General features: G+C 47.3%; 1 protein-coding gene across 2 annotated transcripts in view; it reads right to left on the reverse strand.

Moving 5' to 3' along the window:
* Window positions 1-23,776, reverse strand: part of ST3GAL5 (ST3 beta-galactoside alpha-2,3-sialyltransferase 5) — a 559,457-nt gene that overhangs the window by 190,726 nt on the left and 344,955 nt on the right. For both annotated transcript variants that reach the window (XM_069632172.1, XM_069632171.1), the window contains one exon: window positions 16,069-16,174. In XM_069632172.1, the coding sequence (XP_069488273.1) occupies window positions 16,069-16,174 (106 nt within the window). The remainder of the gene's footprint in view (window positions 1-16,068; window positions 16,175-23,776) is intronic.

The following is a 23,776-nucleotide window of genomic DNA, read 5'->3' on the forward strand; positions in this document are numbered from 1 at the left end:
TTATTAAATAAAAAGTCATAGCAAAGTGAGGAATGACTAGACTGGGTGCACCAAAATGCCTCTCTAGCCACTAATACCAAATATCATGCCTGCATAGACTGGTCATGTACAACCAATTATGAATTGTCACACAATCCCGCCCCCCCCCACAAAGATGTTAAACGGCACCTGGGTTTTGCTGTTAAAAAGAGCCCAGCAATTACTAACAAAGCATTTCACTGTTAGTACCTGCATTCAAATGCCACATTTTTTAGCCAATTGAAGTCGTGATGTGTGTTTAGTACTTGCATGCCAGGGGAAGGATTGGAAGGGTAGAGAGGGAACAGGAGACCACTCAATTCTCGCAGCAGTCCATAAGTGGGAGCTTTAAACCTTAATGGAGAGAGTTAACTGCTTGTAACATTGAAGCTGCACTAGAATAGTCTAATTAAAATGCGCAAAGAAATTGGATGCCCCCACACAAATAAGTTTGCCCATCCCCCACTGCCCCTGAAGTTAGTGCCTCTCCCAACATTTGAAGGGTTAGCTCCCTCGAAATGTAGGTTTGTTGCACCCCTGAACACAAGCACACAGACCATTCAGCATATACACACATGCACACCCAGCCATCCATACATTTAAGTGTGCACTCGTTCACCATACAGGCACACCCAGGCAGCCACCCGTACATTTAAGTGTGCACCCTTTCACCATACACTCACACAGGCAGCCACCTATACATTTAAGAGTGCACCCCCTTACACCATACACACACACGCACCCGTCATGGGGAGCCCTATTACCTCAAAAAGAAATTGTTTCCTTTTGAAGTCCCATTGCCTTCATAAAGAAATTATTTCCTTTAAGGACTGAACCATAACGGAAATAATTTCTTTATGGATGCAGAGTGACTTTAAAAAGATACTGGGGGTCATTATGACCCTGGCAGCAGCCGCGTCGGTAAATACCCGAGTCATTAATTTTCTGGTGCCCTGGAATGGGCAATTACCGGTGCATTACAGCCCTGGCGGACCTGGTAATTGCCCATTCCTGGGCACCAGAAAATATTACTCCCCATTCCCTTTTGAGTCCCATTGGAGTTCTGCCCGCCGGAGCCATTCCGCCCGCCAGGTCAGACCTGGCGGTCTGCACGGCACCCGCTCGCAGAACTCGTAGTTTGCCGGTCCAGAAAATAACAGTACCGGCAAGCTTGCTGGTACTGTTGTTTCCAGACCGGCAAACTCATGATGAAGCCCACCGTTTCTGTTTGAAGTCATAGGGCTTCCCCACTCCATGACATGAGCCTAGGGTCTTCCATTGCATGGGGTTGGGAGATCCCTCGAACTTCAAAACTAAAGTTTCTTTTTGTAGTCATTCTGCCTTCATAAAAGACATTATTTCTGTTACAGAAATAATTTCTTTATAAAGGCAAAGTAAAATCAAAAAGAAAAAAAAAAATTGTGAAAAAAAATAGTTTGCATTTTATTTTCTCCAAGTGGGGTCCCCTCCCAGGACATGTGCGGGGACCCCTGTTACGCCAGTGAACTGTCTGCTGTGCTGACTGGGTGCTTGGCTTCCCTCATGAGTCTTACTGTGTAACTGTAACCCTACAGTCCCCAGCCTGCTTGCACTTACCCAGAGCCACGCTGCCCTGGCTGCACTTAGAGTAAGGCCGTCCATATTACACTTCCCCCCCCTTCTCCACCCGCCTTCCCTTTACGTTATTGCACGATCTGAATGACAAAGCATAGTAAGATGGTTCGTTTTGTTCTTCCTGTCTTCTTTCCATTGTCTTGTTGCGCCTAGAAACGTTGTGTACGGGCGCGTTATAAAATATCATATATCAAGGTGGACAAGACTCTTCCCCTGGTCTTTCCACTTGTTAAATTATAGTGGCAATTGCAAACTTAGTGTTTCCCCCGTTTTTATGACAGACTTGGTGTACTCTCCTTGCAAATACTGCCAAATTATAATTCCCAGAATCACCGGGACAAAGTAGCTTAGTGTGTTAAATGATTTTTAAACAAACTCCCTTTGTCTCATCAGTCCTGTAAATGCCTTCTTAAAGGATCAAAGATGTTCCTCCCCGTTTTAGCAGGTTTCCACGGACTGTGCTGTTATTTTTATCTGCGCCGTCGGCACCAGCTGGAAAAAACACTAGTCGCCGGGCTTCTCCTCCAACCCTGCACTCACGTTGCAAGTCGGAGTTCGGGGTACCGGAACCCAGCCTCCATCTCCAAGTCTCTCGTTTCCACTGTCTGTTGACTCTATGACCGGCTCTGGTAACAAGCGTCCTGCAAGCTTGGATTCGGCTTCTCCGGTGTGCCGCAGCATCGTTGTTCATTCCTTGTGTGAACGCAACATGTGCTCCAGCACCGGGGCTTAACCCTCTGAGGGGGCGGCGAACCTCTGCGTTTCCCCTCGGTTACGCTTTGCTCCTAGCTGAAACGAGCAGCGTGTTCGCACCATGCTTCGCTAAGGCGGGAGCTGACCCACACAACAACGCCCTACTTGGCATTACGTCTATTACAGTGGTCTCTCTTGGCAGACCGTGTTTCTTTGTATATGCGCCCACGGGACTCTGCCCGATCTTTCGCCTCTTCTGGGACTGGTAGTCCAGTGCGGTGCTTCAACGCCTGTCGTTCTTCCTCGATTCTGCCTGTACCACTTCTCCTGCTCCATCTACTACTCCGATAACAATGAACTCCACGAGTTAGTCCTTCTCTTTTATCGGTTAAATTATTTATCATAAAGAAAGGACTTCAGTATTGTGTTCGTTTTGCTCTTCTTTCCTCTAGACTGAGCTTCCTTATCTCAGTATTTCCCGAGTTCCATATTAAAGGAGTTGTATTACAAAGAGATATATATATATATGGCATCTGGGTCCTTTCTTCATGAGGTGTTGTGGGAACTTTTAGCAGCTTCCTTGGTTTAGGCATGGGCGCAGTGTTACTTCTCCTGGTCACAGGGACGATGTCCTCTGACCCGTCACAATAAATATATGCCACGTTATACTCGACATGTTTCTGTTCGATTATGTTATAATTGCCGAAACATTTGTCAGGAGTAGTTAGTTGTACAATTACACCAAAACACCCTAAAGAGTTTTCCCCACATATAAAGGAAAATGTGACTGCTCGACACCAAACATTTTTTACAGTAGTTTTTGTTCTTCGTTTCTGGGCTTTATAAAATATCACGCCCAGATCTCCAGACACAACCTGCAGATGACATATTGAAAAATTATTAAAAAATCTAAATCAATTAGTCACACTATCATCAAACGATGGTAGGGATTATTCAGATTTTTAGCACCTGTGTTTTTAAAATCCAGATAGGTCTACAAACGTCTTCTCGTTAGCATGAAGGTGAAACCACTCTGCTCTACAATAACACAGACAGGTGCTACCACAAACACCCCCAGGAGGTATTCAATTACCTGCATTCCACGTTTCTTTAGTTTCTGCCTCCCGCTGGTTAAACCTGGATTTAAACCTCTTGCCGTTTAACCAGTTTGGAGCATAAACTAAAGAGAAGTGGAAATACAGGTAATGAAATGATTTTAGACTGTAAAGATCACTCTGGGCTGCAGGATGTGCAAGTGATCTAGTTTATGCTGTCCGCTCCTGGGTCTAACTGTAAGCAAACAGCGCCCCAACCTTGATCCCAGGAATGTACAGTATCATCGCTTTCATTTCAGCAGGAGGAAAGTGAAGTGCCTCGAGGAGATTGTTACTAGTCCACCATATCCGAGCATCACACATCTTCATCGGGGTTGTGGCGGGGTTTGATTGCCTTTCAGAATGTGGGTCTGAACTCGAAGCCAGCCACCGTTTCAAACCCCACATTTTTTGTTTTGGGTCAAAAGGTGGCGCTCGATCGCCACCTATAAGCCAAAATGAAAGCATTGGAGTACAGCTAGGGAAAGAGTCATGAGGAGAGGGCACCGTGCTTTTAGATGCTGTTTGGTCATTTAGCCACTAATTGACTGTCCATGGCCATCATAATCACTATGGCAATTCTCAGCCACTTCCTGACTGTCCCCTCCCAAAACACACTCTCTTGGGATCTATGTAAGCTAACTTTATCAAGCCTTAAAAGCAATCTTTGCCAGGGTTTTTCAAAGCAGTCTTGAGAGTTAATGGTTTAATTTGGGCTATAAAGGGGCTCCTGGTGTAGTAACAATGTCTAAACCAGGTCTGTCTTCAGCCACTTGATGTATAAGCAGAATGTGCGTCGTTCACTGAAGTCTTGTTAAAAACAAGCATTGGCAAAGCCAACAGTTTGATTGTGTACAGGTATAAGCTACGCATTTTAAACAAGAGTGTGGGAGCCCCTCTACTGAGAATGAAAATGGGTCAGACACGCCTTGTTCTGTGGAATTTCTTCCAATACTGGCGGTCTATAACCACGTTTTAGCTCCTTGCACCCTTCAGAGAGAAGAAATGTACATTTACATATCAGTCTGGTCCCACCCACAAGGGAAGTCCATAACCGAAATGCTAGGGAATCGTCCTCTCTACAAGAGTACCATCAGCAACCTCAGACAGGTGTTTCGGGCTTGTTGCATTTCTCCTCTGTGAAAGGTGCAGCGATCAGAAATGTGGTTGCATACCCTCCCGACTGGACACTTTCCCAGAGAACAGGTTATATGGTGGCGTTTGTTCTCGGTGGGAGGGGCTCCCAGACCTTGTTCTGAATTAGCTAGGCATTTGCCAGGCACTGCTGACATATGCCCAAGTACCTATACCATTTTCTAGCTGCCACCATGAATGGGAAGTTAGTACTGGTTTGACAGTGCCTGACAAATACCTCCCTCATGTCTACTCAAAAGCCCAAACTGTTGGCATTGCCAATGCTTGTTACTGTTGTCAAAAGAACTAGATGGATGTTAATGGGTCATGACACTCTCTGGAACCACTAAGCTCAGTGTCCCTCATCATTCAGGGACATATTGTCTATTGCAAGGCAGAGATTCCACCAGGCAGAAGAAATGCGTTGTCCACACTAGAGAACAAAATAGCTCCAATACACGAATCCTTTGGAACATAATCACGCAGGATTGTTTTTGGTTTATGGAGAAAGCGAAACTGAACAGAGTATTGCAGAGTGTGAGAACATTTCGGTCCTCCTGCATCAGATAAGATGACCAAATTAGCAAGCCATGTGGGTGATGTAGACAAAGTTTGGAAAACACTCTGGACGCTGAATGGAGACGAAGCGGGAGGCAAGTATATTGGCAATGATTTTTCTCTATAGTGAATCTCGGATACATCCGATGATGCATCAGGATTGCGTAATGAAAATGGGTATCTTGCAGATCTTTTGATGCCATTCAATCATCAAGCTTGAACACTGCCCGGATTGGCGGGAACGTCGCCATGTGAAATGTTTACAACAGGAAAAACTGATTAAGATCATAGAGGTCCAATTTGCACCCCAGGATCAAGTACTCGGAGTAAAGACTTAGACCTTTTTCACTCTCGTAGACAAGCTTCACGGCTCCCAGTAGAACAAGCTTGAAAATCTCAATGCGGATTTCTGGAGGATGTAACAACCATCATATAGGACATGGACACTGTTCTCAGTTGCAAATGACTATTCCATTTTGTCTTGGTGCAGAATAGGTCATTACAGGATTTTCCATGGCTATCTTCTTAAACTGAGACATTATTCCACTTGGGCAGAGGACTTGTTCTTGGCCTGCCTCCTTCTAGGAATGATTTTCCCTGATCACACATTTTCTGCACCATTCCTTTTCTACCCACCCCCTCTCTGGAGGTTTTTCCCTTTCACTCGTCACTAGGGTTATCTTCCTTCTCCCCTTTATGGGCTTTTGTTCTCCTGTCTTTCTCTCTATATCTATATCTTTTCTTCTCTTTCGTCTTCACCTTTTCCCCATGCCTTTTGTTCTCTTTCCTCTGGTGCCGCTTTGTCAGCTCTCCTCCCTGAGATTTACTCTTCTTACCACTCTGCCCCACCCCCATCTCTGGGCTCCTGATATTCACCTCCCTCTCGTCTGTCTCTTCTGTCTCCCCTCTCTTGGGACCAACAAATTTCCTTTCTGCGTGCCTTGCCTTGGTTGTCTAGAAATTCTTCCAGTCTCTGGAAAACATACTTCTTTTTAGTTATATAGTACTTGAACACTTCTATTTGGGATAAAAGGCTCAGAGAACCTCTATGCTTTTCATGCGACAGAAAATGCTTTCTATAGGTCAACCACTTAGGTGAATAGTCCAAAGGGCATGTGAGGCCCTCCACTGATATGGAGCCAATGAAGCCCCTGAACAGAGACCTTAAAAAGCATTAATCTGGGGTTTGTGGTTTAAAGATTGTGAGCTGGTATCCTTGCTGTTACTTCAGACAAACCACTGAGTCATTCCCTTTATATATTCCACCAATCACGGAGCTCTCAAGTTTGTTGCCCCGCTTAAAGAGACCATCCAGACCTGTTCCTCCACCCCCAATTCTCATTCTGAAAGTTGTAGTTTTTCCTAAAATTAAAATTGGGGGGGAATCTACAAGTTCCACAGTTCCAAGGACTGAATGGACTTCCCACGCATAGATGGGGGAAACTGGAGAGCTCTGGAATCAGCTCTCATCCCAATCTTCTACCTCACATGGACCAGCACGAGAACCCTGGAGGTTTGCAAACGGTACTGTTCACACATTCAATCTATTGCATAAACAAATCAATGTAACGAGGAATACAGTCTTAAAATTAAGACTAACAAAAGCATAGAATTCCCTCATCTGTCATCACTTCAACCTGTTTGAGGGTAAAGGGGTAACTGACCCAACAATGGAGCCGCTACACCAAACTTTAAAACAGGAATTCATCTTGGTCAGGTGTGTTAAATGGGAAACAGCTGTGATCGGTTAGATCGGACCACTACTGGTGGAACGAGTACTAAGTTGGAGGATGTCCCAATCCATCACTCCTCCGCTACAGCCCTGCCATGCCATAAATGCATGTCCTGTAATGTCCATCCAACTGGAAACCATCAAACAATCTTTCTCTTAAAATTTAAATGAACCTGACTACCACCAAGGACAACAATTATAGCCACTGAAACAGCATCATAAAGGAAATTGGCCAACATCAAATATTCGTTGAACATTGATGAGTGGATGGAAGGGAATTGGGGTTATATTATATAAATAATAAGGCAGTAAACTGCTCATGAGGAACCTCTCAACTCTATTGTTTTCAGTTATTTGATAAAGTAGGTGTAAGGGAATAGTTTCTTACCTGTAACTCCATTTCTCCTGCATTGGTATCTTTCATAGATTCACATGCTTAGAATATTCCCAGTCGTCAGACTGGGACCCCTCGGTACACATATATAGCCTTTTCCAATAGGAAAACTTCCGACACTTTTGTTTCCTATCTATGTCCTTTTAGGACCCACCTACGCATGCTCCGTAGGCCGTCCCAGTATAAGAGGCCCGCCCCCGCGGCTCCCCTTCAGATTTCGGCCCCTCCAAAGTAGGAAGGGTTAAACTTATCAAATACATTACGTTCCGGGGAGGTTGGCGGGCGCATGTGAATCCATGAAAGATACCAATGCTGGCGAATTGGAGTTACAGGTAAGAAACTATTACCTTCTCCAGCATTGGATCTTTCATGGATTAACATGCTTAGAATAGATTGTATAGCAGTAACACCTGAGACGGCGGTGAGAATGTAATGTAATATACCCTCACCATACTACACAATGCATATGTACAGTAGGAATAAGTTAACTCATATAACCTTACCCACATAAAGTATACTGTCATTAAAAAGGTAGACAACAGATTCTCCACAGCGTGGAGCTTACCTTACTGAAACAGATGGCGCAGGACAGCTCTTCCCATCTGCACCCCGTCCGCATGCTGCCTGGCAAGGCAGTAGTGGCGGGTAAACGTGTGGGGCACTGACCATGCCGTAGCTTGGCATATGTCCGTCAGCGGAATTCCTGCCCGTAAAGCTGTTGAGGAGGACATCGATCTTGTAGAATGGGCTCTAGGATGTCCTTGCAGTGCCCTTCCGGCCTTAGGAGTGACAAAACGCAATCGTCGATGAGACCCATCGAGCCAATCCTTGTTTAGAGATTGCTTTTCCTCTCGTCGACGGACCATATGCGACGAACAGTTGTCGAGTAGACCCGAGTTCCTGTGTACGATGTAGGTAAAATTTCAGAGCCCTCTTAACGTCCAGGGTATGAAGAGCTTTTTCTGCTGCCGATGATGGTGTGGCGAAGAAAGTAGGGAGAACAATGGACGAGTGTTTGTGATATACCGTCGGAACCTTCGGGACGAACATAGGGTTAGTTGCCAAGACTACCTTGTCCTTAAAGAATCTTAGGTAGGGCGGGTCCACGACCAGCGCTTGTAGTTCCGAGATACGTCTGGCTGATGTGATAGCTATCAAGAATGCCAACTTCCACGAAATGAATTTGATGTCGGACGTGGCCATAGGCTCGAAAGGCGGTTTCATCAAGCCTGCCAACACTGTGTTGAGGCTCCACGTCGGGGGAAAACGTTTCACCGGGGGAAAAGCTCGAAATAAACCCCTCATGAAGCGTTTTACCAGTCTGTCACTGAATAGAGGAGACGACTGCCTCTTCCTTGTGAACCTCGAGATGGCTGCCAGGTGTACCTTTATCGATGAGGGGGACAATCCCTTTTCTGCCAAGAGGAGCAGGTAAGGTAGAACTTGTTCCGGCGTCACCAACAATGGTTGTAGGCCCCGTTGTCCTCTACACCATTCACAGAATCTCCGGCACTTATAGGAGTAAGATTTGTTAGTAGAAGGGGCTCTAGCCGCCTGTAGAATTTTTTGGCAATCCTCTGAAATGTCTAAAGTGCCGAACTCTGAGAAGTCAGGAGCCAGGACGTAAGGTTGAGACTGTCCGGGTCGTGATGCCACACCGTGCCTCTGTCCCGGGATAGAAGGTACGGGACCTTCGGAAACGCTATGGGATGTTCCAGCGATAGATGGAGGAGGTCTGAGAACCACGGTTGCCTCGGTCAGTATGGTGTCACTAGAATCACCCGGCAATTGTATCTGCGTATCCACTGTATTGTTTTCCGTATGAGGGGAAACGGGGGAAAAGCATAGAGGAACATGTCCGTCCATGGGAAGGAGAACGCCTCCCCCAACGAACCCTCTTGGGGCCATCTGCTTGCAAATTGCTCGCATTTCTTGTTGTCTTTGGTCGCGAAGGCGTCCAGAGGGGGGTGACCCCATTTCTCGAACACTTTCCTCAAGTGACCCGTGTCCATTTCCCACTCGTGTATCTGGGCCATGCTTCTGCTGAGGGAGTCGGCTTGGCTGTTCCTCACTCCTGGAAGGTGATGAGCCACGAGGGAAATTTCGTGCTTCGATGCCCAATGCCATGTTTTCTGGGCTTCTATGGAAAGAGTCCTTGATCGTGTCCCTACTTGTGTCCTCAGATAAAACATGGCTGTTGTATTGTCGGTCAGTATTCGCACTCGCGAACTCTTGATGTGTGGTAGGAACGCCTTCAAAGCCCATCATACCGCTCTGAGTTCAGGTACGTTTATGTGTAGGAGTGACTCCGTTGGAGACCAGCGACCTTACGTTTGGAGAGCACCCATGTGCGCTCCCCATCCGGTTAGGGACGCATCCGTAACTATGGTGCTCTGAAACTCCGGCTCCTGTAGGGGCACACCGTTGTTCAGATTGTGGGAACTCTGCCACCACTGAAGGGTCCGACGTAGCTTGTCGTCCTCGATGGTTATCCTGTCCGACCACGATCCCTGAGCCTGTGTCCATCGGTCCGCGAGGAATTCTTGGACTGGCCTCATGAATAGTCGGCAGTTTCTCACCATATGGATGCAGGATGCCATGGCCCCTAGGACCGAAACATACTTTCTCACTGAGATCCTGGTGTTTCGCCGTAGCCGGGCCGCATGTTGAATGAGTCTTGAGGTCCTGTCGAGAGAAGGTTTCACCAGCCCTAACTGAGTCTCGAACTGTGCCCCCAAGAATACCAGCGTTCTCGATGGCCGCAGAGAGGATTTTTCGAAGTTTATGGCGAATCCTAGCCGTTGTAGAAGCTGCATGGTGGCTTGCAGACTTGTGTTGGTCGACGCTGGGGAGGATCCCCTTACCAGCCAGTCGTCAAGGTATGGGTATACATGGTGGCTTTGCTTCCGTAGCCAGGCAGCCACTGGAGCCAGGCATTTTGTGAACGTTCTGGGGGAGGTCTTGAGCCCGAAAGGAACCGTGAATTGGTAGTGAGTTCGCCCTATTACAAAACGTAGGAATTTCCTGTGTTTCCGACACATTGAAATATGGAAATACGCGTCCTGTAAATCCAGGGACGCCAGGAAATCTCCCTTTTGAACTGCGTGGATCACTTCCTGCAGAGTGAGCATCTTGAATTTCAGGCTCTTTAAGGACTTGTTGAGATCGCGTAAGTCTAGAATGGGACGCCATTTGCCGTTCGGCTTTTTTACGACGAAGTATCTTGAGTAGACTCCTTGACCTCTCTGTGATGTTGGAACTAATTCTATCACGCCCTTTGCTAACATGAGTGTAACCTCTTGTTGCAGTACCTTCATATGGGACTGAGCGGTGAACCAGGTGGGATTTGCGGAGGGTTGTGTTTGATTTGCAGAGAGTGTCCGTTTCTTATAGTGTCTAACACCCATTGGTCCGTCGTTATCCTTTCCCATTCGTCGACATATGCTGAAACTCTTCCCCCCAGAACGGTTTGTGGTATGTCACTGCTGATCTTTATTTTGCTTGCCTCTCGACGACGACGGGTATGATGGTCGTTTTCTGGAAGACTGGAAGTTTCGTCGACGGTTAGCCGATTGTGAGGCACCTCGGTATCCCTGGGAGGGGTAAGCCGATCTGGCAAAGGATCTGTCTCCAGAAGAGAATCTTGAATTACCTGAAGGCCCTCTAAAGGGACGAACAGACTTGTAACTTCTGCCACTCTGGAGGGTACCCAATGAACGTGCCGTGTCCGAATCTTCTTTCATTCCTTTTAGGGCCTCGTCCACCTTCTCACCGAAAAGAAGGTCTCCCTCAAAGGGCATATCTAAGACCTTGTATTGCACCTCTGGCCTGAAGTAGGTACACTTAAGCCATGACTGTCGACGCAATACCACCCCATTGTTGACTTGCTTGAAGCCTGACTCAGCGAGATCCACCGCAATGTTGATTGCGTGATTTGAGGCTTCCTCACCCTCTCGGACCAGTAGCATCGCCGCCTTCCTCTGTTCTTCTGGAAGATGATCAAGCAGCGGAGCTAGTCTGTGCCACATCTCCCTATTGTATCTGGCCACAATTGCCAGAGAGTTTGCGGCCTTTACTCTGGTCGTTCCCACGGAGAGCACTTTCTTGCCAAAGGCATCTTGGCGTCTTGCTTCGTTCTCAGGAGTCGTCGTGCACTTGTGCTGTGCCTTTGCCTTCCTCGCTGCTGCCGCCGACACCACCAAGTCCGGTGTTGGTTGGAAGGATAAACACTTGGGGGTAGACTCTGGAGCCTTAAACTTTTTTTCTAGGCGTCCTTTCACTGCTGGTTCTGAGAATGGGTGTCTCATTGTCTGCAACCCCTCTTTCCATACATGGTCTAGTATTGGTATCGAGAACACCGACCTCCTTCTCTTGCCCATGTGGTCGAACAAAAAACAGTCCTTTTTCTGTTCTTCCTGGGACAGACCAAATTCTTTGCATGCCTTCTCCATCATAGAATGGAATGACGCAATGTCGTCCGGAGGGGACGGGTGAGCTGGGCTTCTGGGGTTTTCCAACTCCGCCTCTGACTCCCAGGTAGGATCCCTGGAGGGGGATAATGAGATATCCGACATGGCTCCCCTGTCAGACTCCGAATCTGGCAGCTCACCTTCCTCCTGTGCCAGTGTTGAGATTGGCGTGCGTGGGTGCGTCGGTTGACGGGACGGGCCCGGCTCGTCGACGGATGACTGTGGCAGGCTTGCCTGGGGTAGTCGCTGGTCCAACGACCGCAACAAGGACTGAAGCGTGGACAGAATATCCAACAACAAAACCGATTGAGGAGAGGGGCAGATACCGGTATAAAGGATGCCCTCGTCAACGACTTGTCAGCCGCTCGTAGCCCTAGGTCTGTTGGGCCAGCAACTCTCTCGTTCTCGTCCTCCGAGGACAGCAACATAGCTTGTTCTTGTAGCAAAGCCTCCGGGGGGGTCGGGTCAAAGACTTCAGGCCTCCAGTCCTCCTGTAGGACCCCCGTCGACGATGCCCTCGTCGACGGGACGGTGGATGCCCCCTGTGCAAGTGGCAGGGAGGCTGCCGATGACTGGACCGCCGTCGACGACGTCGTAGACTTCGCAGGTGGTTTTGGCGGTCCCGCCTTCGCCACACTGTGCCCGCTTTTAATCGACTCTCGACTCGTGGTCGATCTGTGATGATCGCCAGAGGAGGATTTCCTTTCCTTCTCATGCTTTTTTGATGAGGATGATTTCTTTGCCGAGGAGTCTCTAGTGGAGTGACTTCCAGACGACTCTTTTTCCGACGGTCTAGATTTCTTCGCCGGTGGTTCCGACGAGGCCGCGCGGCGTGATGTTTTCGCCGACTGTGTGGAGCCCACCTCCGAGGGGGGGTATGCCCCCGCTCCATCATTCAGCCATGCCACCAGGCGTCGGTTCCGGTCTGAGGGTTTTTTGAGAAAAACCCTTGCATATGTCGCAGGTATCCGCCGAATGATGAGGGTGGAGGCAATATATGCAGTCCATATGTCCGTCCCCCTCGTAAACCTTTTTTAAGCCGCCTGTCGCGCATGGACGGAACAGCACTTTTCCTGACACAGAGGACATTATACTACTCGAAATCCAATAACGCAACCTAGTACAAAACAGTAGGACAACACGAGGAGATCCCAATACTTTGGAGACGGTTGAAATCTGTAGGGGAGCCGCGGGGGCGGGCCTCTTATACTGGGACGGCCTACGGAGCATGCGTAGGAGGGTCCTAAAAGGACGTAGATAGGACACAAAAGTGTCGGAAGTTTTCCTATTGGAAAAGGCTATATATGTGTACCGAGGGGTCCCAGTCTGACGACGGGGAATATTCTAAGCATGTGAATCCATGAAAGATCCAATGCTGGAGAATATACAGAATATGCACTTTACTCATACCGGCACTTCATTGTACTCTGCACTAACCGTTTCACCACTTCCGGTTTCCTGAATTACTCTCCTCCCTAGCCTCCCCGCTCTATGTGCTTTCTCCCTTTTGCCGCTTGGGGAAATTTGTTTGCGATTTAGCAGTATACAAAACAATAACAAAATTAAATCCAGTGTTCTATGGATTCAGTCACTGCATGACGCCGTTCCACTAAAATATTGTTGCAGAGCATTCATACCTTTGGATGAATGAGTTACCCAAGTCAAAGCTGTGCCGCACGGTAACAGTGGCTACTAGGGAGACAAAGGAACGGACCAAAGTTCAATAGATTTTTATGGATGATACCAAGTATCATTACATAAAGAAAACACTATGAAGTATGAAGCTTTAGCTCCCTGGCCACATCTGATAATAAGAATTTAGTGATAGAGTGACAGATTTAATGCATTGCAAAACTAGCGTCATAGGGTGCATGTCTTCAAGGCAATTCAGTCTTGAGACACCCCTATCAAAGCACTGCAGAATAGAATTCCAAGCAATGGTATTCATGCCTTAAGGAAATTCCAGGCACACTATTCATTAACAAATTCACGCTTTATGCCAAACATACACTCTTGAACTATACACACTAGACCAATGCCATTGATGGACGAGCCCTAAAACCTTTGTTTATAATCCAGGTGAACCCTAAAAGCTAACAGACATCTAAGCATGGAGTCATAGCAGCCCCACTTGCATCCGAGACCATGGATGGAGACAGACGAGCAACCTCACCTGGGAGAAGGGCATATTTATAAAGACTTGCATTTGTAAGCACGATGTCTGGCGCTCCGCTAGAAGGCTCAGAGAGCCCAATTTTAAAAAAAATGGCGCTTACAAGCACCATTTCGCACTCGGCGTGTGTTGTGTCCCCCTGTGCCCGCCCGCTTCCTGGTTGTCCCTCTGCCCGCCTCCCGAGTGGACCATTTAAAAAAATAAATAAGGAAAATGGAGGCCGCAGTGAGGCTCGGCACCAGCTGCTTCCCACCATATCCAGCGACCCCCAGACCAAGGTAAGGAGTCTCCTGACCCCTACCCCTCAAAGGCCCAATTTTTTAAAAAATGGCGCTTACATGCACCATTGCGCACTTGGCGCGTGTTGTGCCCGCCCGCTTCCTGGTTGTCACTCTGCCCACCCCCAACCCGCCCACTGCATCCGGATTGGTCCACATTCCATATATCAAGGACATCTCAGGGCAGCCCTCTGCCTGGCAGCCCCTGTGGCTAAGGGCCCCAAGGCCAAGGGCAGCTCCAACATTGGCGGCTCCAATATGTGTCTGCAGGTGTCAGCAGGGGAAGCCAATGAAGCCAGCAACTAACAGACACCAACAAAACCGTGAGTGTGGTATGGGTGGGGAGTAGAGCAATCACTCCACTCCAGAAAGCCCATGCCACTCTATCTTACCTCCAAATAACAGACTGCCGTAATATTAGCATGTCCACGCTTAGATAGAATTGTGAATGTTAGCATGTCCACACCTAGATAGAATTGTGAATGTTAGCATGTACACGCTTAGATAGAATAGTGAACATTGGCTTGCGTCGTATATGGATGGGATTTTGAAGGTTAGCATGTATGCCAGTCAGACCCAGATCAGGACAGAGCCGCAACAGGGGAGACTACGCAAGCCGAGCGCTCCAATTCAGGATAGAGACGCAAACTAACCAACCCTACTAACAATTTCCCTTTCTGCATACACCTCTCAAACTCCAAACCAAACACAACCAAAACCTACAGCACAACAAACCGCACAAACTTCACTACATTGCAACAACAAAACAAAAGCGCACATAGCCTTGCACAACAGTACACGACGACTATCGGCCGCAAACACCCCAGTCCCAGCCAACGGACCCACCGGGCTGAGGCCGCCAACAGCACATCACTGCTCTCTTGCACTTTTCCTGCTTCCTCCCACTAACTCAACCTCCCCTCCTCTTTCAGAGCCGCCAGAGCGCCAAGAGACCACTACGGTGGTGATAGTGCGCGGTACAAATGTCCTTTAACATTAACATATGTAGTGGAGGTACTCTAGTCACTTTCGCCTCAGTTACTTGAAATTGATGATCTGGTAGACAAGGTGAATGGCGGAGAAGACGTGAGTAGTACTTTGAACTCTCTTGAGAGGCTATCTTATAATGACAAGGTTGCTGGGAAAGCCATGTTTAGAGCTTATTAGGAAATCCAAACGAGGAAGAGCCAAGGATAAGCAAATGCACAACTGACAACAATGAGTAAAGTGGAAGAGTGATTATATGAGCATTAAACACAGCATCATCATTCAGTGCTTTCTGCTCCTGTGTCCTGCTGCAGGCCCCAAGCATGGGGTGCTCTTGAGCATCTGGAATGAGTGCCACTGATAACCGTGTGAACCTGGCTCTCATATTTGGGGCCAATTTTCAAAAGTCCCGGTCACATGGTCAATTTGAAATACAATGCCAACATGCTGAAGGTGGGATGGTGGCAAGGCAGATACAATGTGCTTAATGCATTAAGTTAAGACCAGGCTAATCAGTTTCCTAGCTCACTAAATGACGATGGATATATATATATTTTTTTTTTTACACATTAATTAATGCATTTTTATATAACTCAAGTAAAGAACATCTGTTGTTCGCCAAGCTGCCTTGGGTGCACTTTCAAATGAACAGAAATAATTACAAAACAAGAAGAGCAGAATCCCCCGCCCCCCCGTCATCCCACTACGAAATGGTTTCCCCCGCAATGGCTCCAGGAGACGTGTGCATGGGTGTATATGTGCGTGTGCGTGGCCACTAGGCCGCAACAAAGTAAAAAGTAAAGCGGCCGACAGTAAGCATTGCTGAAGGGCTTTTCACCATTCTGACGGGACTCATCTTATCCCAGGCATGGAAATAAACTGTGGAAGGTTTGCTACATGAACATGGCCTAAACTCTCCCCTACCTGAATTCGCTGAGGAGCCACATCCTTCATGTCGCATCTTCTAGGCGGGAGGCTCAACTTGACCAAATAAATAATACAAAGACTTAAAAGGATTACTCCAGCGAACCTGTCAAAGAAACAAAAAAAGAAAATAACCACACTTTGCTCTTTATAGATGCATGAAATTATAACAGCCTCCATCCAACAACCCGCACTTGAGAAATCGAGTTACTTTCTTTACAGTCAGTCACTGGTTATGCAGACGTTTCGGACTACAACTCTCAGCAGCCATATCCACCAGTGAATAGGAACCCTGGAACGATACCATAAGATGGACTTTTATACACGAACGTTACCTCCAGGTAACAGAGTGGTGCAATGAAACAAACATTAAGTTTATGAATATATGGACTTTGCTCCTAAAAAAAGGATTAAGTCAGCAGAATGCCAACTATAGCATTACATGAAGCGACATTAACACTGTGCATAGAGTCTGCTCTCACCGCTCAATTAAGTCAGAACCTGCCTCTGTGGAATAAGGTGTCCATAGTAACAGGGCTCGGTAAAGATACAAAGTATCTCCTTGATGATTCACGCTTTTTCCATTTCACAGTCTCCTCCGTCTTACGTATTGAGACCGGGCCCTTGGGGCGCGAGTGAGCTGTACCGCATTTGACAATAGCACTTACATTGAATGCAGAAGCAGCCCATGCTACTATGCAGATAAATGTATATAGTGTGTCGGTTTTCAGGAGTGCAACCCAAAATGATTACAGGGGGGCAAAGGGAATTTGGAGATGGTATAGAGAAGTGGTATTCAAACTTTTTCATACCAAGCCTCCCCTTGAGTAAAAATATTCTTTCTGTACCCCTCCCCCCACCTAGTGGTTGGCCGCTGTAAGGTACTCATGGTGACAACAGTAAAGGCAGGCACAAGTGATCACAGTTCAAGGTTGTTTATTGAACAATGAAAGGAGGGTGGAAAAACGCCTAACCTAAACCTAAATCTAATATGGGAGCAAGCCTCGACCATCAAATAAGAAAATAAGGCAGTCCTAGTGGCGTTGTGACAAATAAAAGGGCATATACTAAGAACAACCTATTGCCAAGTCCTTACAACTAATTACAGAAAGAGTGTGGGATGGGGTTTCAATAAAGAAAAAGTGTTCCAAATACTAAGTCAGGATGTGATTGTCATGTGTCTCCCTTTCCCCACGTTTTCAGCATGGGACAAAGTGAGACCTTGGAGCACAGCACAAGCTCAAGCTTTCTCAGCACAAGCCCACAGTTCCGTTCCAGCTATCAGGCTATTCGATGGTAAAGTCTCTTTGCATTAAGAAGTCTCTTGCCTTCGAGGCCTGATGTATCCAACAAACAAACAAAAAGGTTCTTTACCACAGTTCAAGTTGGGTGATGGCTTCACCTCTGGGACCCCATCTTCCAGGCGCTGGGCCCAAATAAAAACAAAATCTTCTGCTTCATATACACTTTGGGTGATAGCTTCACCTCTGGGTCCCCCTCTTCTGGGCGCAAACCCCCTCAGTAGTTGTGCAACAAATTCATAAGACAGTTCCTTTCTCAGTAAACCTTGGATGAAAGCTTTCCTCCCCTGGATCTCCCTTCACTGGGCTCGGACCCATTTGACAAGGGGGACGATTCACTTCCTCTGATCTTCCAACACCTGCGACATTCTCGAGTTTTAATGTCTTTTTGAACAGTACTTCAGGCTTCGCTCCCGATTGTTGGCTTCACTCTTCCTGGTTCACTCTTGCCAACTTTTACAACACACTGTTCATGCACTCCTTTCACCAAGCGGGATTAATTTCCCTTCGCTTCTCAACCATCTGTAGGTCAAAGACTTTCGATGGTACAGAGGATTTTACAAGCCCCTGAAGGACCACTTTGACCTCTTTTTGCCTCTTCGCAAGACTTCTGGTTCCGGTAGTTGCTACCATCGGGTAATCACCCAGAGTTTCGTGCCTGAGCCCCCACATGGTGCCGGCCTTCTCTGTTGGTTTTCCCCTTCTGCTGCTTTTCAAAGTTCAATTTATCTCTTGCTACATTTCCTTCAACACAGTTCAGTTTCTTATCGACACTCCCGTCGACTCACCGGCTGTGATGAACTGCTTGGCTTTGGAGTCAAGGTTGATACCACTAAGACAAGCGTCTCTCCCTGGCTTGGCTATCATCGGAGGAGGGTCTCATGTACCGTAGACATCTGTTGCAACACACACTGGCCTTTGTTCGCTGACTTATGTTTCCATCTGCGGAGGTTTCACGGGCCTGGACCGGAAAGGGCAAGGTCACCTATCTCCTGATCACCCCCTCGATATTCGCCGTCTTTCGCCTCCTCTTGAACTGCTGTGCTGAGTTAGCCTTCACGTTGTGCGGTCTGCCTTGCTCGTACTGTACTCTCTTGCTCCACCTTTTATCCCTGTGGGTAAAGGGCCGTCCGACAGGTGTGTGGGATTCTGGTTAATTGCCTGACCCTTGTGTCAGGACATGTCAGGTAAACAGCTCTAGGAGTCTGTTGTCTTTCGTGTCGGGAAAAGGGGAGATGTAGAGTTTCTAAGTGTTTTGCCTGACAGGATGGGGAAGAGGCGTTATGGGAAATTGTAGCCTTTGTCGTAGGGAGTAGGAGATTTCAGAAAGGCACATTTTGGAGGGTTTTCAAAATGAGTAAGAGGGTTTGTGGGAACTGTAGTTGTTGGTCACAGTGTCACAGTCAATTAAATAGTCGAAAAGTGACAGAGGAATGGGATTGGTAGGATTTACTATCATAAAATAAACAAGGGGTTTGCGGAACAGTAGTGTTGTATCTGACAAGGTTGGGATGCGGAAAATAATAATCAGAGGGACTGGAAGAAGAATGGTGGGGAGTGTTTGAGTAGATAGTAGAAAAGCAGGATTTCTCATAGATGTGGTTTGAGTCTTCGTGCTCCTAGGGTATTTACCAGATATGGAGGGGACGTTGGGTTGGGACATGAGAGATCTAATGGGAAGAAGGGAGGCAGATATAATACAGCGTAAGGTGGTTTCAGGGATCTCGGCCTCCTCTCCTTCTGCGGTACAATAACACATTTTCTTTGGGTTATTCCCTCGAGTACAACCCCGGGGTCCCCCATCCTGGACAGCCTTTCTCGCTTTTTCACCCCTAGAGTTGGGAACGGAGCAGATCAGCCCTTTGTTGGCCACCGTATTAATAAGGGTTTCTCGAGGCTCACTATGTTGATACCCTCAGGTATTTCACAACGCCCTAGGTGGTCCAAAGGATGTCCAGGGGGCCCCCAATCTCTTTAGAATATAAGTAGATTTTCTACTGCTTATATTTTCTATTAAAAGCAGTCACAATAATCCTTTTTTAAAATATTAAAAATAGTCACCTTAATCCCTTTTTAAATAGTCCCGCCCTCACAGACATTCTTCAGGCCCCCTAGGGGGCCAGCCCCCCGCGCCCCCCCCCGCCAAGTTCTAGTAGAGGTAGGCTCATGTGCCACAGAGGTGGGTTGGGAGAATTTCAGTGGACAGCCGCTTGTGTTAGATGGGGGCAGGTTTGGTGGAAAGGAATCCTGGTTCATCTACTTTGAAAAGATTTTTGGGCAGGCTGGAGGAAGGTAGCAGAAGGGGCTGGAGGGGTGGGCGGAGGACAGAAGCCAGGAAGGAGATGTAAAGAGCGAGCATGGCATTGCGACTCATACGTTGGGGTATTACAAAACTGCACAGTAGAGTCAATTACGCAGGGTATTGCTCAGAGGAATGCTAGAGAGAGGGGTGGGCTAGGCAATTCTGTGGCTAAATGGGCGATTACCCACTGGCCACTACCAATGGCTTGTCATTAGACCACGTCTGTAGTGTATGGTCCTATGTGATCATTTGTATGTGCAATATGGTACCTACTGGGTTTTGAGCATTTTTGAATGTGTTGTACCTTTGCTTTTATGTATTGATTACACGTTCCAAGGGGCTATGATCTATTAAGTTCCCTTGACTTTCACTATCTTGTATTCTTATGTGGTGTTTGTTTTTGACTATTATGTTTTTGTTATTTAGGGGGCTATCCTAACCCACCATCTTATTTTGAGCTTTATGCATGAAACACTAACTATTTGAGTGCTTTTTTAATTGTTTGCCTTTTGTTAGATTCTTGTGTACACTTTTGTGAATAAATGTGTTGATATCTGTGATATTAAGTGCGCCCTCGTGAGACACCACTCTTTGTTGTTTACTAAGTGGGAAATTAGCCAATCCCATTAGGCCAGCGCTGTGGCATAGTGCATGGCATACGTGAGGTCTACCACAGATATGGCTGTGTGTTTCAAGTCAGATGGTGGGGGCTTCGAGATGCTCCACTAGAATGAGACAGTTAAGTTGATACTGTCAAGAAGGTTTCAGTAAACCTGGGCTGTGGGTGTGGAGAAAGGGAGTAGTAGTTTGTGTTTCTATTATTTTGGGTGGTTGGCACTTTAATCGGAAGTGCCGTTGAGAGAAGAACAGACGACGTTCCTCTTTTCAAGGTGCCTGGACAGTGGACACTGCTCATGTATGGGTGGGTAGGTCATGGAGACCTTTAAAGGAGCTGTCTCGTGACCAAAAAAAAAAAAGTGTACTTTGTGGCCTGGGGTCAGTGGTGACAGCAGTTCATGTTTACATATTAACAGTTGTAAATATCTGGTTAGGTCAGGGCGAGTGTTCAAGGGGGAGGGGTAGAGAATGCATATTTATATATTAAAAGATACCCATTAGCAGTTGTAAGCGCAAGGTTAGGAGGATGAGACCGAGTCCAGGGGTCATCACAGGGCAGGGGTAGGGGTTCAGTGTTATGGGTGGCACCACAAAGATGGCGTGGTGTACGCTTCGAGTGATACGTAGGTTGAATCACGTGAAACTGTGGATGGAAGTGAGTGGAACGGTGTGTACTACTAGATTTGCATCTGTCATTTGTAGCCCAGACCCACACACCCTTCGCTACACAAGTTTCCTTTAGCTACACTGTTTGAATTAAAAACAAATGTTTTAAAACCACACTTCGAGAAACTTCCTCAACATGTTTGATTTTGTTTTATAATGGCATAGTGCTGTGACGTTTGCTGAGGGGCTGCAACAAACTAGCATGAGAGCAGTGCCTTCTGAAAGGAAGCACAGCCCAGAGAAACACCGCCCCCTGGCGGATACTGACGCATACGTCGAACAAAGACAATGGGCCTCATTCCGAGGCTGGTGCAAGGGGATTACAGGCACCGGTAAGGACACCGGTGCCGGTAATCTTTTTGCGCCCTATTCCGAGGTCCCTTTGCGGGTCCCGGGAGCATATAAGGGTACCGCAAATTGCGGTACAGATTCCATTCCCATTTGAGGCCTATGGGTGCTCAAATGGGAATGGGGAATGGTATTTTCAATGGGGACTTACCGGTCCCGCAAAGGTCAGACTAGACCGGTAAGTCCCCATTGAATGAGGGCGGACTCGATACCGTTATTGGAGGCAGCCATGGCACTACTAGCGCCATGGCTACCTCCAATCTCGGAATGAAGCCCAATGAATGCATAACACGCACCAGCAACATACAGGAAATGGGTGACAGGGGTGCTCTAAGGCGTCCTGATGCGATATTTGGTGGCGGGGCCTAAAAAGGGTCTCAGCCTCAAATCCCAAGTAGCTAATTAAGCTTTAAAAGAGGAGTGGCCTATGTAATAAAAATAGTGACCTGTCAGAGGCAATCAAGTTTACATAGGTGCAATGCAAGGGCAAATATTCTGGTTTAAAAGATGTATTTAAACATCGTTAATATGTGTAAAATTGTTCACCAAAATAAATATATTCCAATATGAAACAGAACATCAAATGGTACACCATGCAGTCCCACAGTTCTTCTGAAGGAAATCCATTATTCATACATACCAATAATAATACTTTAGTACAAATGTGTTGCCACAATCAAACAATGTATTCTCTTAATTACCCTTTCCTGTTTGAAAAGTACCTAATTTCAAATTCCTTTAACTGATGCGATTCTAAACATTATTCAAGGTGACATTTACCGGCAAAGACCAGCAATGGTACTCATATTTTTAAAGAAATGTGGTAAGGGAGGCCAGTTCGGAGACCCCTGGCAGAGCCCCGGCTCAAGGGCAATATTTGGACGCTGTCAGGGCTGAGCCCTGGCTAGCCCTGGACCACTTACAGCCTTGGGGCAATGGCTTTGCACCCGCACCTATTTTGGTGGGACTACGGCTCTGCCATTCAGCTACCCTCGCGGGGCCAGGCATGCCCATGCCCTCCTTCCTTGGAAACCGTGCAGGGTCAGGGCTCTGCCCTCTCGACAACTCCACTGGGGGCCTAGGGCTTTGCACAACCAGCTACTCTGCAGGGGATAGGGCTTTGAACCACAATCTATTGTGTGGGGGTTTTACATCCCCAGCTACTCTACTGGGGGTGAGGGATTTACACACAAAGTTACTCGGCAGGGAGCTATTAATTTGCACTGGTTACTCTACGGAGCTTGACCTGTGCACCCCGGGGTTCATGATGTCCACTTGCCCCGCGTAGGTGAGTGGACTTGGCCACAGGTTTTGCTGGCAGTTAAAACAGGCGTGTATTTTGGCATGCTCCCCAGCCTTTCATTTATCCTTTGTGTCACTTTTAAGTATACAATCCGTCCTATGAAACGATTTTGCATCTACCAAGAAGGGGTCGGAGGAGAAAATGTCAGGTATCACAGATCCTAGGACTGGGGCACCACCTCTACTGGTGTATTACCAGGATCTTGGAGGCTCAGCCAGCAGATACCCTCTGTGGTACACACCAATCTTACAGGCTCTGGATATAAAGAGCGATTAGACAGCAGAAGCTGGCATGAGTTACAGCAAAAACAGCAAGAAAATACAATCCAGCCCCCAAGACATGAACACAAGGAATTACCCACTCTGCTAGTTTTAAATTGATCGTCTGGTACATCTGGTCGAATTTGGCCAGTACCATTCGATTGAAACGATCAGATTGGGTAATCATTTACAAACATGGTGAGCGGAGGTTGCAGGGGTGTCCCCCGTTCGCCATGTTTGGTAGTGATGGCCTTTTGTGGGTAGCAGGGGTGGCCCCTGCTTCCGAAGGTTTGGAGGCAGGGGGACAGAGAAAAAAAATAAAAGAAAAGCTGACCCTGCAGCGTCGGATTCCAATCCGCGTAGGATGGACGAAACTGACACTGCAGAGTCAGAAGATAAGTGGACGCCGAAAAGGTAAGTAGGGGGTGGGTGGGGGGGACCTCCAATGGGTGGCCAAGGGGGGCCACGGCCACCCTTATAAAAGCACAGGCCCTACCACCGGCCTATTCATTTATGTATGTTTGTTTTGGTGTGCCACCCCAAAACTTCAAGTGTGGCCACCCCCTATGAAAAATGTCTGGGGGCGCCACTGTATTGGGGAGCGTGGGGGGTTAAGTTTAGCCGGATTTAGCCGTGGCAAAATAGTCTTGGCAGCAAAACTGACCACAGTCAATTAGTCCGCAAAGAATTCTGCCACGGTCAAAAATCGTATACATGAAATCGTATACATCTGAACACAATATGCAAACGCTGTTATTTCTTCCCAAGCCACACTTCTTTAACCTCTGCCTCCATAGGGAAGGAAAGCATGTACTATGGATTGTGCTGCAATCATGGTAAAAATAAGGCAATCTTATGCACTGGGACTGTAGCACGCCGCTGTTCACAGGCCTGTATGTCCATTAAGATT

This window comes from Ambystoma mexicanum, chromosome 6q (genome assembly GCF_040938575.1).
Source record: "Ambystoma mexicanum isolate Mex_15411 chromosome 6q, UKY_AmexF1_1, whole genome shotgun sequence".
NCBI lineage: Eukaryota > Metazoa > Chordata > Amphibia > Caudata > Ambystomatidae > Ambystoma > Ambystoma mexicanum.